The 17628-nt window shown below is 55.7% G+C and overlaps 1 protein-coding gene across 4 annotated transcripts in view; it reads left to right on the top strand.

Annotated features, from left to right (window-relative positions):
* The window catches only part of MAD1L1 (mitotic arrest deficient 1 like 1), a 412602-nt gene extending 396751 nt beyond the window's left edge, over positions 1 to 15851 (top strand). For all 4 annotated transcript variants that reach the window (XM_030932978.1, XM_010366657.2, XM_030932977.1 and 1 more), the window contains one exon: positions 15439 to 15851. In XM_030932978.1, coding sequence (XP_030788838.1) covers positions 15439 to 15597 — 159 coding nt within the window. In that variant the 3' untranslated portion in view covers positions 15598 to 15851. The remainder of the gene's footprint in view (positions 1 to 15438) is intronic.
* Positions 15852 to 17628: the final 1777 nt, after the last annotated feature.

Raw genomic sequence — 17628 nt, 5'->3', positions numbered from 1 at the left:
CTCAGTTTTCAACATGCCTTCCTCATTAATTATCTCTAGCTTTTAATTTAATGTGAGAGACATGTGAGTCTTCTTTCACTTGAATGCCTAGACGCCATTCTAGGGTTATTAACAGGCCTGGTTTCCATGATGGTTGTGTCTCAGGGAATGGGGAGGCCCCCGGAGAAGGAGAGAGATGGGGGACACCCAGCCGGTCAGCAGAGTAGTGAGAGCACACGCACATTTATCATTTAAGTTTGCTATCTTATGGGCACTGTTTGTGGCGCTCCGAAACAATTAAAATGGTGATATCAAAGATCACAGATGACAGACTATCATAACAGATATATTAATAATGAAAAAATTAGATCTATACGTGACACAGACATGAAGCAAATTCATGCTTTGGAAAAATAGTGCCGACAGACTTGCCAGACACAGACTTTAAACTTGTGAAAAATGTAGTGTCTGTGAAGCACAGTAAAGCAGCGTGGGAAGAAGCAAGGTGTGGCCACCGGAACGCAGGGTGAATTGGCTTCTGTGAGCGTGCTGTATCTGCTTCACGTTACTGTTAATCTACTGTGTCTTCAAGTTAAAATGTACTTCTTAAAAGCAGGATATAGCTGAGGCATAAAATCTGGCAATCTCTGCCTTTTTACTGGGGTGTTTAGGCCATTTACGTTTAAATTGATTACTGCTTTGATTAGATAAGTCTGTCATCTTGTTACTTGTTTTCTGTCTGTCCTGTCTGTTCTTTTGTTCCTTTTTCTTCCCTCTTTTTCTGCCTTTCTTGGAGTTCATGTGTCTCCTTTTTTGATTTGTTAACTGTATTTTTGACAGGTTGTGTTAGAATTTAGGGTGTAGATCTTTAACTTAACACACTCATCCTCAAATGATGCAACACCACCTTATGTGTAGTGTGAGAACCTGACAGTCACGTACTTCCAGTCTTCTCCTTCCTGCCTTAGTCCTCTGCTTGTAATATATTTTATTTATGCACATGGTAAACCCCACAATACTTTGTTTTTATTTCTGTTTAGTCAGTTATCTTTGAAAGATACGTAAATAATAGTTGTAAATGTTGTGTATGTCTGCACATGCAGCTCCCACCCCTCGTTCGTGGAAGGAGTAGGGGTGTTCTTCCTTCTTCTTGTGTAGGCCCATGATTGTTTTTATTTTTATTTATTTTTTTGAGACAGAGTCCCCCTCTGTCACCCCAGGCTGGAGTGCAGTGGCACGATCTCGGCTCACTGCAATCTCTGCCTCCCGGGTTAAAGCAATTCTCCTGCCTCAGCCTCTCAAGTAGCTGTGATTACAGGATGCGCCACCACGCCTGGCCAATTTTTGTAGTTTTAGTAGAAACAGGGTTTCACCATGTTGACAAGGCTGGTCTTGAACTCCTGACCTCAGGTGATCCACCCACCTCGGCCTCCCACAGTGCTGGGATTACAGGCATGAGCCACCGCACCCGGCCTGCTATGTAAGCCCTGTTGGCATCCTCATTTTCCTTCTGTCTGAAGAGCTTTGTTTAATATTCTTGCAGTGTGAATCAGCTGCTTTTGGATATTTTAATTGCACACCTGAAGAAGTCTTTATTTGGGAGGAGATATTTCCACTGGGCGGAGAATTCTGGGCTGTTTTTTGTCCTTCTGTACTTTACAGAGCTGATCTCACTGTCTTCTTAATTCCAGCATTTCCTCCGAGAAGTCTGCTGTCATCCTCGTCTTCGTTCCTCTGTAGGTCAATTGTCCTTTCTTCCTCTGACTGCTTTTAAGATGTCATCTGTGCTACTGGTTTTGAGCAGTTTGATTATGATATACTTTGATGTCGTTTTCCCCCCCCTTTTTTTTTTTTTTTTTTTGGTGGTGGTGGTTGGAGTTCTTTGAACTTCTCAGATCTCTCAGTTTACACTTTTCCACCCATTTCAGAAAACTGGGGCCATTACTTTTTCAAGACTCTTTCCCTGTGCCCACCATTGGCGACCAGTCCTTGACTAACATTGCTGCAGAACTCAGTGGCTCGTGGCTTCTGAGGTCAGGAGTCCAGGTGGGGCTGAGCTGGCTCTCTGCTCAGGGATCTCCCCAGCCACAGTCCTCTTGGCTCTGCTGGGGAAGGTCCCATGTCCAGGTGCACCCACGTGGCTGTCAGAAGGATTCCGTTTCTCCTCCGTGGTTGGGCTGCCAGGCTTGGTTCCTACGGCAGCTCCTTGCCACACGGGCAGCTCACCCACAGCAGCGGGCATGTCAGAGCTCCAAGAACCAGGGTGGGAGCCGCAGAAGTCACGGCTGCTGTGGCGCGATCGCAGAGGGGACAGCCAGCACTTGCGCCACACTTGCCATCAGCCGTAAGTCACGTGGAAGGGCTGGCACTGCTGCGGGTGATGCCTGGAGGTGGGGCCGTTTCAGAAGTGCCACCAGCCCACCTCCGGGACTCCCACCCCATGTGTGTCAGGCCACGTGACGTCGCCCCACAGCCCACGCCCAATGTGCTGCTGCTTTATATTTATCTGTTTCTTCCTTGTTGTTTGTATGTGCTTTCCTTTCTTTTTCTCATCTGTTTCATCTGGGACGGTTTCCGTGGTTGTGTCTGCAGGTTCACTGATCTTGCTTCCACGATGTCTGACCCGGCGTGGATCTGTCCCCCGCCCTTGTTGTCTTCATCCTTAGAAGGTCAATTTGGCTCTTTTTTGTCCCTTTTATGTCTGTCCTCAGCTTTTTGGGCATATGGAGCAAAGTTACAGTGACTTAAATGTGATCTGCCGCTTCTGATGTCAGGTCAGCCCTAGGTTTGTTTCACTCGGCTGATTTTCTCTTTGTTGGGTGCTGCGAGGGTGTGTGTGCGTGTGCGTGCCTGTGCATGCACGTGCGCGTGTGTGTGCCTGTAAACATTCGTGAACGCTGTTCGGAGACACCGTTCAGGTACTTGGAAACAGCCTGGTCGTCTGGGTCTCGGTTCAGGAAGCGTGAGGTGGGCGCAGGGCAGCATCCGTCTGTCTGGGGCTCACACCTCCCCTTGCTGAGGGGTGCCCATCTCAGTGCTGTGCCCCGGAGCCGCCTAGTTCGCAGGCTCTCCCGCAAGGCTGCTGGAGACAGGCGCTGCTCCAGCCCAGTGTGAGCCTCAGGCGCCGTTTTCTGGGTTTTTCTCTCTCATGCCCCAGGTTTTCTCAGCCTCTCACTGAGCACTCCAGGGAACTCAGCCCTCCTCTCTGGCACTCTGTCCTGCACCCCGGCTCCAGCTCCAGCCCTGTCCTTCAACTCGGGTCCCCGAGGCCCTGCCTGGGCCGTGATCAGTCTCCCCGGGCTCACCCCGTCTCTCAGGGTCCACCACCCTCCCTGACTGAAAACTGTTGTTTCACGTTTTATGCCTCATATTCCGGCTGTTTCAGATGGCAGGTGCATCTGTCCGTGGGGCTCTGTCTCAGCCAGACGCTGCCAGCAGCCCTCTGAGGTGGGAAAATAGACATTTTGTCTCCATTTTACATTCAGGAAACTTCAGCTCAGAGACAAACTGATGGGCCCCGGGGCCCATAGCAGATAAGAGGGGCAGCCTCACAGGAAGACGGGCCTGCATCTCTGGCCCTCCCCACACCACATCCCCAGCATCACATTGCCCTAAGCATGGCACTCCTCGAAACATCACCCCCAGCAGTGTGGGCCTTGCCTGGGCGGGAGGTGAGAAGGCGCAGAGGCCACTGATGTCCTCTCCCCTCCTCCTCATTCGGCTACAGCTGGAAGGGGTGGTGCTGTCTCTCCCAGGCTCAGGAGAGGAGGACCCCACACCCAGGCTGGGCTCAGGAGGGGAGGACCCCACACCCAGGTGGGGCCCAGGGAGCCACTGGGCGCCGGCTATGCTGCAGCTCCTCCCTCCTCACCCGCGTGCCTGAGCTGAGCACCCGTCCCGCCTGCCTGCCGTGTCCCCTCTTCCTTTAACCTTCACTGTGCTCTGTGCTCCTGCTGCCCTCGGGGCCAGTCCCTGCCTTTTAACGCACACTCAGCCCCCTCTCCCTCCTTCTCCATCCCCGCCACCTCCTCTAACTCATCCCTGTGGCCTCCATGCCCTTCCACGGCCCTTGTAGTCCCCTGTGGCAGATGCCACTCACAGCAGGGGCTGTGCAGGCCACCCCACCCTGCGCCGGTGCCCCACTCCCTCCGCTGCCCTCCGGCTGCGGCTGCAGGAGCAGCTGTGTGTGGCTCTAAAGCAGAGCGCCCGTGTGCGAGGGGGAGCTGTATAAATAGAATAATAATAATAATAATTGTTGGTTTGAGATTTTTCTGCGACTGCTGGGGTGCCTGGCCTTGCCCGCCCCGCCAGTCACTCTTGAAGGAAAGGTCACCCTCGCCGGGAAGATAAACCCCAATAACGCTGGTATAATTAGCACAGGCAGTATTTAGATGCTTTCCTCGGTACAATTAGGCAGGAATAATTGGCTGAGCTATTTTCCCCGTGCCGGACACGCTTTTTGCCAGCTTCCGTTCTTTGGAACTTCATGCTGGGACATTTGTTCTCGGCGTTCTGTCCAAGCTGTCCTGACCCAGTTGCCGCCAGGCCCTGGGCGCGGTGCTCACGTGGCAGCATCTGCGAGGCCTCCTTTGGGCCCGGCTTCATCGCCTCCCGAGGGACACCGTAGGGACAAGGGTGCAAAGAGATTAGGGAGCTGAGGGCCACACAAGCAGGGTGTCCTGGGGTCAAACCTGGACCTCTGGACCAGGAGCTCTGAGGAGCTGAGCTGGGCTGGGCCAGGGGCCAGGGGACCTGTGCAAGGTGGGGCTGGGCCGGTCATGGGCATCCATGAGGGAGTGAGGCCGTGAGCCGGGGAGTCAGGCATGGGCTGGAACAAGTCCTGTGACCAGCCTGGAGGAGGAGTCCCTCGGCGGAGGTAACAGACCAGAGGCAGGAAGCTTGCTGTCTCCGCCCTGAGAGCACAGACAGGCCAGGCAGCGACTATCAGGACGCAGCGGTGGCTGCTACTCCGGGGTCACCCTCGGGCCATGGATGTGCAGCAGGCACAGACTCCTGCGCAGAGCCCCGCTGTAACGTGTGAGGCTGCCAGGGGTCCTTGGTATCCCGGTCTAAAGTTGTGTAGACCACGGTAGCACCAGCCACTTTCACGCTGCACCCGGCAGGCTCAGCACAGTCGACGTTATCACTCCCGACCTGTGGGATACAGATCACTGCCGCCGAGTCATGAAACCGGGCCGGGACCGCGCTGACCTCTAACCCCGGGGCGGGGACTGCACTGACCTCTAACCCCGGGGCGGGGACCGCGCTGACCTCTAACCCCGAGGCCGGGACCACGCTGACCTCTAACCCCGGGGACGGGGACCGCGCTGACCTCTAACCCCGGGGCTGGGACCGCGCTGACCTCTAACCCCGGGGCGGGGACTGCACTGACCTCTAACCCCGGGGCGGGGACTGCACTGACCTCTAACCCCGGGGCGGGGACCGCACTGACCTCTAACCCTGGGGCCAGGACCAGGACTGCGCTGACCTCTAACACCAGAGCGGGGACCGCGCTGACCTCTAACCCTGGTGCCGGGACCTGTGCTGACCTCTAACCCCGGGGTGGGGACTGTGCTGACCTCTAACCCTGGGGCCGGGACCGGGCTGACCTGTAACCCCTAGCAGCACCCACGGGGGTGAGGGCACACATTACCCAGGTCTATCACCTCTGGACCCTGACGCCGTGGTCCAAGGCCTTCAGCCCCTGAGACTCTTTAGGGGAGCGAGGGCAGCCCTGGCCGTGGAGGCTCATGCAGAGCCGTGTGCACGGTGAGACTGCCCAGTACTGTTCACAGGCGCTCAGATGGGCACCGCAAAGACCCGTGGACAGACAGAGCTGTGCCCCACCTGGGATTTGCCCAAGCCCAACCTGGGTGCCCTGGCCACTGGGTGCCGAGGGGCGTGGGCCTGTGTCTCACACCTCAGCAGCAGCCCTGTGGTGGCCTCAGTAGGCTCTGCTGTGGCCACCCGACCAGCACCACCCACCCCCACCAGCTGGCTGAGCTCACACTGTGACCCACGCCCGGCGTCTGTGGTGCCACCAGCCGAGATGCCAGCCATGACGCCAGCGTGGCACCCCAGGACATCTGGGGCAGGTGGGCAGGCAGCATCGGCCTCAGCAGCCCACAGAGGGGCTTCCCACAGAGTGTCTGGAGATGCTCCGGGCAGACGGGGGCCCGGGCAAGACGCCCGAGGGTTGCAGGCCAGGCGGGTAAGGATTAGTGCTTGCATGTGTCCATAGTGCTCATCGGCCTGTCTCAAAGCTATTCCACCCTTGCAGATATAATTTAGATATACTTTTTTCCTAATTACAAATGTGCAGCATATAGAAAAATCTGGAAAATGCAGAGAACCATGAGTCACTTTCCATCCCAACACTCCGAGTTAACCGCCGTTAGCATTTTGATGATTTTCTAAGGGTCCTTTTGCACTTTGTGTGGGTGTGTGTGTCACGTTGCAGTGTGAACTGGCAGGTTTTCTCACCCCTGAAGTTCAAGGCTGACTCTCGGTGGACGCAGCTGAGTCTTCTGCCCGGCTCGCCCCACGTGTGCATGAAAGTGCCTGGGATGCGTCACATTCTCAACTTGAGAAGCCCAGAGCGTCTTTTGAAGCTGAAAACACTTTGATTTCCTTACAGCCTCAAGACAAAAAAATTCTCTCCTTGCCTGGCTTTGAGAGCAGGTGTCTTCTACAAGCAAGGTTCACAGGGACCTGCGTCTGCCCTGGCAGAGGCCAGCCAGGCACGTCCATCTCCTCTCCCGTGGGTCCTGGTGGGGGAGCCTCTGTGGGAAGCCTGGGGGCTGCGGGGCCTGGCAGACAACCAGTCCCGCTTCAGTGAGGTGGGGACAAGGCCGGGAGCAGCTCGCTTCCCAGTAGAGGTCATCTGGTGGCGCCAGGGCACGGGGCAGCCGCCGTCCTCATGGCCCGGGGTCATGTAGGCACAGGGTTTCCTCATCCCACCGTGCTCGGCATCTCCCCTGAGCCCGGTGATTTTACGCACCTGACTTGGTTAGTCTCAGCCGTGCCCAGTTTGCAGACCGGGCCCAGAGAGGTATTTCCATGTGCCCAGGGTCACGCAGCTTCCTGGTGGCCAAGCCGAGGTTAGAAGCTAGGTCTGGTGGGTGTGAAAGCCCCCGATGCCGGCAGCTCTGCCCCGAGGCCCACACAAGCAGATGGCGTAAGAGGGGAGGCGTTGGGGCCAGCAGTGCTCAAGTCAGGATGGAGCCGTTTATCTGGAAGGTCTGTCGAGGGTGTGTGGTGGCGGCTGGGAGGTGGTGGCAGGCTGACTGCCTGCTGTTTGCCTGCAGTGTCTAGGCCCAGGAGAGGGAGCAGCCCCGGGTCAGGACCCAGCTGCAGGGTACCCCATCCTCATGGACCTTGCTTCCTGCCCTCCCCCCCTCAACAAATGGGACCCCAGCATAACTTCCCCTGAGGGCTCCTGTCCTCTCCCCACACACAGCCCTGCTCAGGAGTGGAGCTTGCAGCACCGAGGACAGGAGGACTGGGCTTCAGGGAAGCAGGCGCCTGGAGCTGTGTCCACTTAGGCACATGGCGCTTGCAGATCTGACCATGGACTGTTCATGCCTCCCCTGGCCCAGCAGCTGCAGCTTCTCATCTGGAACAAGGGGGCTGCGTCTCCCAGGAAGGCCAGTGGGAGCAGGGGTGTGTCTAAGAACGCCTGGGTGCTCTGTCCTCACGATGAACCCTGATGCCACAGCCCCAGCCTCTCTGTCCTCACGATGAACCCTCATGCCACAGCCCCAGCCTCACTGTCCTCACGATGAACCCTGATACCACAGTGGCCTCTGTGCCCAGGCCCCTCTCCAGACCAGTGAAGTCTGTCCTGGGAAAAAAGAGAAGCAAGACAGATGTGGGCCTTGCCCTGTGGGGCCGGGGCACAGGCAGGAATCCCACTCGGGGTTAAAACACTGCAGTCACCCCTCTGGGTTCTGTGCACTGGCCCCTCCAGGAGCCGGGGTCCCCCGTGGCCGTGGCCTTCCGGGAGAGATGGGCAGGGAGACGCTGGCACCCTGTCGTGTAGCTTGTCCTTTTATCTGCTTCACAGGCTCTTTCACTGTACAATTTCCTAAATTTTGGTGAGGTCCATTTATCCATTTTAATTTTATTCTATGGATTGTGCTTTGGTGTTGAGTCTCAGAGCTCTGCCTCATCCAGATCCTGAAGATTTCTTTTTTAAAATAATTCTGTTTTACATGTAAGTTCATGATATAGTTTGAGTTAAATTTTATATGAGGTGTGAAGGTTTCAGTCAAAAAAAAAAATTTTTTAACTACGTATGTCCAGCTGCTCTGGCACCAGCTAAGACAAGGCTGTCCTTCCTCCACTGAAGCGCCTTTGTGACTTTTTTGTGACTTTTCTGTATCAATTAATAGGATCATATGTTGTTGCTCTTTAACCTGTTGATATAGCAGATTACGTTGATTGATTTTTCAAATACCAAACTAGCCATGTACACCTAAACTAAGTCCCACGTGGTCACGGTATAATATTCTTTGTTAGAAAGTGGCCCGGACGTGTCTGTGGGTCTGTTTCAAGTTCCTCTGTTCTGTTCCACTGGTCTCCACATCTCCCCTCCAGTGCTGCCCCAGCCATGTCTGTCTGATGTAGGAGCCGTATATAATGCTGTGTTGTAGCTGTACAGTTCTCAACATCAGGAAGGGCAGTTCCTCCACTCTTCTTTTTCGGAATTGCTTTCCGTATAAATTTTAGAATAATCTTGTGTATCTTCACACACAAAAAAATCATGCTGACCAGGCGTGCTGGCTCATGCCTATAGTCCCAACCCTTGGGGAAGCCAAGACAGGAGGATTGCCTGAGCCCAGGAGTTCGAGACCAGCCTGGGCAATATAGGGACAGCCCATCTCTACAAAAAACAGCCATGAGTAGTGGTGCGCACCTGTAGTTCCAGCTACTTGGGACGTTGAGGCAGGAAGATTGCTTGAGGCTGCCGTGAGCCAAGACCGCATCACTGCACTCCAGCCTGGGTGACAGAATAAGACCCTGTTTCAAAAATATATATTTATGGCCGGGCGCGGTGGCTCAAGCCTGTAATCCTAGCACTTTGGGAGGCCGAGACGGGCAGATCACGAGGTCAGGAGATCGAGACCATCCTGGCTAACACGGTGAAACCCCATCTCTACTAAAAAATACAAAAAACTAGCCAGGCGAGGTGGCGGGTGCCTTTAGTCCCAGCTACGCGGGAGGCTGAGGCAGGAGAATGGCGTAAACCCGGGAGGCGGAGCTTGCAGTGAGCTGAGATCTGGCCACTGCACTCCAGCGTGGGCGACTCCGTCTCAAAATATATATATATATATATATATTTTTTTTATGCTGAGGTTTAGATAGCAATTACATTAAAACCAAAGATCAATTTTGGAAACATTGATGTATTTACTATGTTGAGTCTTCCAGTTCATAAACATTATATCTATTTATGCAAACATTCTTTTGATTCATCAGTATTTCCTAATTTTCTGCAGACACTGTGCAAGTTTTTGTTTGATTTATACCCAAGTATTTAAGATGTTCTGTAAATTGTATTGCCTTTTAATTTTGCTTTTCACTTGTTTGCAATTGCTTTATAGAAATGTGGTTGATTTTTGCATGTTCATCTCATTTCCTGCAACCTTCGTGAACTCACTTAGTGTCTGAGGAGTTTTCTGCAGATTGCTCAGGGTTTTCTACGTGGGCCGTCATGTCATTTGCGAGTAGGGACCGTTCGTTTCTTTTCCAGTCCCTGTGCTGCTGTTTTCCTTTTCTTACCTTCATGCCCTGGCGTGAGGAGCTCCTGTGCTGGGTTGAGGATAAGTGGGGAAAGCCAGCTCCCCGCTGACCGAACGAGGGAAGGCAGCCAGACTCTTCCGCGAAGCAGTGTGAGTGGAGGCTTCTTCGTGGAGGACTTTCCCTTGATTCCTGCTTTGCAAGAATTCCTTTCAGGAATGGAGATTAAATTTTGTCAAATGCTTTGTCTGTGTCAACAGGATCATAGCATTGTTTTTCTTTAGCCTGTTGATAGGGCAGATAACATTGATTGATTTTCAAATTTGAACTAGCCTTTGTTTTACACCTCAGCTGAATCTTTCTTGGTCAAGGTGTGATACTCTTTTTTGTATATTACTGGATTCCATTTGTTAGTATTTGTTGAGTATTTTTGCATCCAAGTTCATGAGAGACTGATATTTATTTTTCTGTGTGTGTGCGCGCCATCCTTGTTGGTTTCAGTACAAGGTTAATAGTGGAAAGGTGTTTCCCTGTCTTTTGTTAATTGAAAAGGGATTGTGTAAAATTGGTATCAATTCATATTTAATGTTCAGTAAAACTTTCCAGTGAAACCATCTGGGACTGGAGATTCTGAGTAGCATTTTAATTACAACAAACTTGATTTATTTAACGGTTATAGGACTACCGAGGCTGTCAATTTTATCTTGGCACGTTTTGGTAGTGTGTGGTTCTCCAGGAATCCGTCCAGTTCTTTATGAGCATCAAGTTTGTTGTCATATTTTTTATTGTTATTTTAATAGCTTCTGGATCTATTATAATATTTCCATTTCATCTCTGATATTGGTCATTTCACTCTTCTCTTTTTAATCTTTGTCAGTTTTGCTAGGGGTTTATCCATTTTATTGTTGTTGGTCTTTTTAAAAAATTTTTGAGACAGGGTCTCACTCTGTTGCCCAGGCTGGTGTGATCATAGCTCACTACAGCCTCAAATTCCTAGGCCCAAGTGATCCCAAATAGCTGGGGCTACAGGTGCATGCCACCACACCTGACTGATTGATTATAGAGATGGGATCTCACTGTGTTGTCCAGGCTCTTCTCAAACTCCAGGGCTCAAGCAATCCTCTCACCTTGGCCTCCCAAAGTGCAAAGATTACAGGCATAAGCCCCTGCCCCTGGCCGGCCTTGTTGCTATTTTTTAAAGAACCAGTTTTTGGTTTTAAGAACTGTCTTTTGTTTTCCTGTTCATTCCTACTTTTATTATTTCCTCCTTCTGCTTCAGGCTTGTTTTGCCCTTCGTTTCTTGAAGTAGGAATTTAGAGAATTGATTTGAGACCTTTCTTCTTTTCTGATACAGGCATTGAGTGCTGTCAGTTTCCCTCTAAGCACTGCCTTGGGTGCGTCCGGCAAATTTTATTATGCTCTATTCTTGTTTCTATTCTGTTCTTTTTCATTTCCTTCGAGGCATCCCATCTGACTCGTGGATTACTTCGAAGTGTGCTATTTAATTTCCAGGCACTTACCCAGTTTTCCTCTTTTCTCTGACTGGTTTCTGGTTTTGACGTCCACTGGTGTGGCCGCCGCCTCTTCACGCCACCCCACAGATGAACAGGATTCACATAACTTCCCAGTATCTCAAAGTAGCATCATGTCCATTTCCTGCGCGTTTTCTCATTTTAATGCATTATTTCAGCTTTGCTTGTTTGAGCCAGGACTCAGGGCTTCCTCCCCTCGAGTTTCCCTGTTCATGGAGTTGCTCTGGGACCCTTAGCACCAGGGGGTCTTGCTCTCGACAGGAATCCCTCACAGTTCCCCCTTGGCCTCCGAGCCCCCCCTACATTCTGCGGTTGGTGGTGTGTGGAGAGAGGCGCTGTCTCTGCTCTCCAGGTGCCTCATCAGCCCGCACTCCTCCCTCACTCCGTGTCTGTTGTCCGTGCCCGCCGGGACACCACGGGGCTCAGCTCAGGGGATGGCAGGACCAGCGCTTAGTAAGGCCCAGCAGCCCCAGTCACCGTATGAGCACTGCACAGAGACCTGCTCACGTGGCAGAGCTGGAATGGGGGCCGGGCATGCACTCCCCAGCCCACGTGTTCCACAGACGAGCTGCAGACGCCCCCGGCCCTCCAGGGCAGGCCCGGGCAGGTGAGCCCCAGTCCAGGCCAGCCAGGGTCTGGGCTGGAGGGCAGTGGCCTCAATGGATGCTGAGAGTGTCTTCATTAAGAGTGAGTGTCTCAGTCTCCCCCAGGGCACCTGCCAGCCACACGGCCGCTGTGTGTGCAGACTAGACAGGTGGCAGCTCGGGCGGCCAGACAGAAGGGAGAGGAAGCCAGAGCCAGCACGCAAGCCGCCCCATAAATATTTCCAGCCACAGCCAACATGTCTCACTGGCAATTTGCTTTTTAAAAAATTGCGCTCTAATTTTAAGTGAGCAGCCCCTAATTACAGTGATTTACGAGGTACCTGGGGACTGTGTGATATTTGAACATGGCAGAGGGCTGAGCAGAGATGGATGGGCCGGGCGCCACTCATTCAGCACGTCCTGCTAATGCCAGAGTGCTGCTGAGGGTGTCGGACTGAGGCGGCCCCTCCCAATGCAGCCGGGTACGCTGGGGGAAACGGAGTCAGAGGTGGGGCGGCCCCTCCCAGTGCAGACCGGGTACGCTGGGGGAAACGGAGTCAGAGGTGGGCTACAGGGCAAATTGACTTGTTCGCAGGGGGCTGGTGTTTTCCAAACGCTGGGTCTGCCTTTGTGTGGGGTTTGAGGTAGGAGAGTAGTACTGGTCACTCCTGCCTGTCCCCGTCCACCCCCGCCCTAACCTGGAGGGCAGTGCGGAATCTTAGGGCATCATTCTTCCAGAGCCGCCTGAGGCCAGCAGAGAGGAGGTGCTGGAGGTGCTGGAGGAGCCATGGGTGGGCGACCCGGCCTACCACTGGGAGCAGCTGTCTCGCTGACACTGGCGGGGTGCACCTGTTTCAAATAAAGAATGATCAGCGCTCACGCCTGTAATCCTCACCTCGTGGGAAGGTGAGGCAGGAGGATCACATCAAGACAGGAGTTAGAGACAAGCCTGGGCAACATAGCTAAAGTCTGTCTCTAAAAAATAAAATCTAAAAATTAGCTAGGTGTGATGGCACATGCCTGTAATTCCAGCTGCTCAGGAGGCTGAGGGGGGTCACTTGAGCCCAGGAGTTCGAGGCTGCAGTGAACCATGATCATGCCACTGCACTCCGGCCTGGATGACAGTGAGACTTGTCTCTAAAAAATACATATTTTTAGAAAAGAACGACCAGGCTCCCAAAGCCTGCCAGCCTCTGAGGGCCAGGGAAGGTGGGTGCCTGGAGAACAGCTGTTCTTCGGTCCAGCCTGGCCGGAGTCTGTACCACAGTGCTCCAGGCCCAGCCAGGTTGCCAGTCCTGGGTTGGGAGGAGGGCGAAGGGCCAGCTAAGGAGACCTCTTCCTACACTGCCTCCCACCCCTGCCCGGCAGCTGCAGGAGAATCAGCCCCTCTGACATTTAGGGGGAGAAATTCAGAATCAAGAGCAGAAATGAAAGGATTTTCTCAGTAAAAGGTCAGAGTGGTTTCTCTTGTTTTTGTTTAAAAATGGTTTGTGCTGAACTATGACAAGACCAAATGTATTAAGGCAGCAGGAACAGGGGGAGGGCAGGGGGACGGCCCCTGAGAAACAGGAGGTGCAGGAACAGGCCAGGCAGCAGGGGCCCGGGGGGCAGCACGTGTGCCAAAGGTGGGGTAGGGGGGCGGCACCACCATCAGGGCCGGGTCCAGCTCAGGTTCCGGTAGACAGGGAGCTGCCAGGACCAAGCTGGGTGCAGCCGGACCGCCCTGTGGCTCCTGGGGAGGGTTCCCAGAGGGCTGCCTGCCAGAGGAGTGCTTTACAAAAGTTTCCTGAGCTCTGATGCACACACACGCGGCTCACCCTCAAGTCTACCGTTCTGTTCTTCCCAGCACATTCAGTGTGCAGCCGCTACCACAGTCTAACCGTGGCGCCTTTCCACCAGCCCTGAGCCCCGATGTGCCCCTCCAGACATCCCCTGGGCATGGAGTTGTGCCTACTGGTCTTTGTGTCTGCCTGGGCATGTTTTGGGGGTTTACTCACGTGGCAGCATGTCTCAGAGTTCAGCTGTACGGAGCAGTGTTGACGGGTAAACCCGGTTTTCTCTCTCCCTCCGACAGTTGAGAGCTGGTTCCGCTTTCCATCTGTTAGGATGGGATCGTGCTGCCGTGGACATCGGCACTCAGACCCCCTGGCTACGCACGCGGGCACGTGCTGGGCCCATGGACTCTGCGTTCAGCTCTTTGAGGAGCCGTCAGCTATTTGCAGGGACCGCACCTCACACGCCCCCACCAGCGACGTGGAGGGTCGGATTCCCCTCCACCCAGCAGCTCGTGCTGTTTGCTCTCCGTGGCCATCGGCGCGAGGCGGGTCCGCGTCTCGCTCAATGTGGTTCACATTTCCCCGGTGCCCAGCATCCTGGCATGAGCTCGTTGGCCGTGTGTGGCTCTTCTCTGGAAAGATGTTCGAGGGCCCCTTAGTTGGGCCCTGTCCTCTTTATGGTGGAGTTGTGGGAGTTCGGGCATATTCTGAGTTCGGGACTTTTCAGGGACGTGGTTTGAGAGGGAGCTTTGTAGTGGGCTGGGTTTGTGTCCTGCCTGACCTGGGGCTGTGTGGGACACCTGCCAGCCCTGTGGATAGTCAGGGCCTGGGTGCCCACTGGGGCAGAACCAGCCAGCAGGAACCTGGGCAGATTTGGGCATCAGCGAGAAGTCGTTCCTGGTCGGAGCTGTCTGGAGACAGGGCACCCTGGCTTGGGAAGCAGGGGTCTCCCCGTATTTGGGAGTGTGTGTCTCACAGGTGTGTCCCCTCCCACCTGCGGCATCTCTGCTGTGGTCTCCAGAGTGGGAAGTGGTTCCATGCCAGAGCCCTCTGCCCCATGCTGACCGGGGTGGGGCTGGCTCTCAGGGGCAGCTGGGGAGGGAGAGAGATGACCAAGTCGCTGCTCAGAAGGGCCTGTGTCCACTCCCCACAGCCCAGGATGGTGGCACAGCAGCTCGCTCAGACCTGCTGTGTGACCTGAACCCTGTAGGTCCTGCCCTGTGTCCCCTGGCACCTGCCGTGCTGTCTGGAAGCTTCTGGTCACCAGGCCATCTCCTCCTTGCCCGTTCTCCAGTTACAGGAGGCTGCCCTCTGGGCTGCAGAACCCACAGAGCCAGACCCCCGCCTGGTCCCAGTGCCCCTGCACAAGTGGGGAAACCTAGGTCACAAGTGGGGAAACCTAGGTCTTGGGGCCACAGGCAGTCTGGAAGGCATTGCGGGATTTGCCCAGGGAGTGGGGTCCTCCAGCCTCAGTGGAGAGTGGCACTGGGGCCAGTCACAGGTGCGTACACAGGTGCTGGAGGCCCCCAGGCGGAGGAGGAAGGGGCGAGGCAGCAGCGCCTCGGGTGGGCACACCCCGCAATGCCTGGGACCCCCAGCTGCCTGTGCACATGACAGTGTAGACGACAGAGACCCTGCCCTGGGTTAATTCAGTCCCTTTAATAAGGGACCTGGAATAAGGCCTGGCAGGGTTAAGCACACATCTATCCCTGTCCAGGTCCTCAGGCTGAGGGAAGCTCCCATGGCTGGAGGGGCTGTGTAGGGAGGGAGGGAAGAGGGAGAGGCCTGCCAGGCTGACCGCTGTCCTGTCTCTTACCTGCCCCACAGGCCACCAGCCCCTCGGGCTCCAAGATGCAGCTGCTGGAGACGGAGTTCTCGCACACCGTGGGCGAGCTCATCGAGGTGCACCTGCGACGCCAGGACAGCATCCCCGCCTTCCTCAGCTCTCTCACCCTCGAGCTCTTCAGCCGCCAGACCGTGGCCTAGCCTGCAGCCGCTCCGCTCGGCCTGACCTGCGGGTCCCCTGCCCCGCCAGCCACAGGCTGGGTGCATGTCCTGCCTCTCCAGCCCCACGGCAGCGGCATGACTGACAGACACGCCGAGACCTACGTCAGACTTCTGCTGGGGCGGCCAGCACGCTCCCCACATGCAGACCCTGTGTGTCCCAGAGCCTGGTGTGTGGGCGTCGGCTGCCAGCCCAGGTTCCTCACCTTGTGAAATAAAGTCTTCTCCCCCAGACAGTCCCACCCACCCTGTGTGTCTGTGGCCCAGCCCTAGCAGGGTGGGAGGGAGGAGGGGAAGGAGCTCTGTCAGCACGCCTCCATCCGTAGCCCAGCGTTGGGGGGGGTCATGCATCTCCGCTCAGGGAATGCACAGCCAGCGCACAGGTGGCAGCTGGGACCAAGGGTGGCCGGGTGTCCTCCCCACCACCATGGGCTGAGGCCCCTCCGCTTAGCAGCTTCCAGCTCTGCCTCGAGGCCGGGCCCCAGCTCCGGGGCTTCCCTTTGCTGATGGAACCCTGATGGAGGCACAGGGGTTGGGGGGACTATCTTCACAGATAAGGACGCATCGAGGGGAGACTGCCCTCTGTGCCCGTCACTCCAGGGCCAAGGGAGGGCCTGGACCCGCTGGCAGCACCAAAGCCAGGGTGGGGTGACTCCGCCCCACAGGGCAGATGAGCACCTGGCCCTCGAGGCTGGAGAGTGAGTCCCCTTCACTCAGCTCGGCGGCCCCGGCCTTCTCCAGCCTTGGGGAAAATGAGCCCGTGATTCAGAGGTACAGGTGCCGCTGTCTGAGCCCAGCACAGGGGAGCTGGTGCAGCCAGGGGAACGGACTCGCTGCAGAGACGCCGCTGCTGAGACGAGGGAGACCCGGGGCAGAGGCCAGGGGAGGAAGGACCAGGGAGGTGTGGCCCCTGCCTTCTGCCTGCTAACTGTGGGCCAGGGCTGCTGCCTCCACCCAGACTCCTCAAGGGCAGGGCAGCTTCAGCTCTGCCATCCCCGCCTCACCCCCCACTTTCCACTCCCAGCACCCCCCGCCCACCATTAGAACACTCCACCAGGCTCCACAAACCCCACTCCCAGCACCCCCCGCCCACCATTAGAACACTCCACCAGGCTCCACAAACCCCACTCCCAGCACCCCCCGCCCACCATTAGAACACTCCACCAGGCTCCGCAAACCCCACTCCCAGCACCGCCCGCCCACCATTAGAACACTCCACCACAAACCCCACTCCCAGCACCCCCCGCCCACCATTAGAACACTCCACCAGGCTCCACAAACCCCACTCCCAGCACCCCCCGCCCACCATTAGAACACTCCACCAGGCTCCGCAAACCCCACTCCCAGCACCGCCCGCCCACCATTAGAACACTCCACCACAAACCCCACTCCCAGCACCCCCCGCCCACCATTAGAACACTCCACCAGGCTCCGCAAACCCTTCATGAAAGCCTTTTTCCTCCAAGTCTCGGGGAAAGTTAGGGGGGCTGTCTTCTAAGTGGCCCACTGGGAGAGATGGGTGTGCCCCCCCAGCCTTGAGACAGGAGGCCCCTGATTGCTCCTGCATGTCCTCTCCCAACCCCCCAATGTCACCTTTCAGTGTTGGCTTCTGTTCCTGGGCACAAGGGGTTTGACGGAGGGGTCCTCAGAGGCCCATGGGGTTCAGCTTCACGAGGCTTTGTGCGGGACGCAGGCTGTGCAGACAAGAGGAGAAGTGAGACGCTTCCACGTCAGGCAAAGGCTGTTCTGCCCTGGCTTGGCCCCTGGACACACATGTGCCTCAGACAGACACGGCCCCGCCAGAGCCGGGCAGCCACTGGCTCTCACACTGAAACCGGGAGTCCCAGACTGCCCGGCCCCATCACAGCCCTGGGGCTGCCGCCACCCCACGTCTCAGCTGAGCACACCGAGGCCCACGCAAGATGCTGCTCCCACGGCCACAGATAATCAGAACGGAGGCCCTGGTCTAGCCTTTGGGCTGTCCTCTGCCAATACCCCCCAGGCCAATCCCAG

This window comes from Rhinopithecus roxellana, chromosome 6 (genome assembly GCF_007565055.1).
Source record: "Rhinopithecus roxellana isolate Shanxi Qingling chromosome 6, ASM756505v1, whole genome shotgun sequence".
Classification (NCBI taxonomy): Eukaryota; Metazoa; Chordata; class Mammalia; order Primates; family Cercopithecidae; genus Rhinopithecus; species Rhinopithecus roxellana.
The sequence above is the reverse complement of the archived record's forward strand: the minus strand, read 5'-3'. Positions and strand labels throughout refer to the sequence as shown.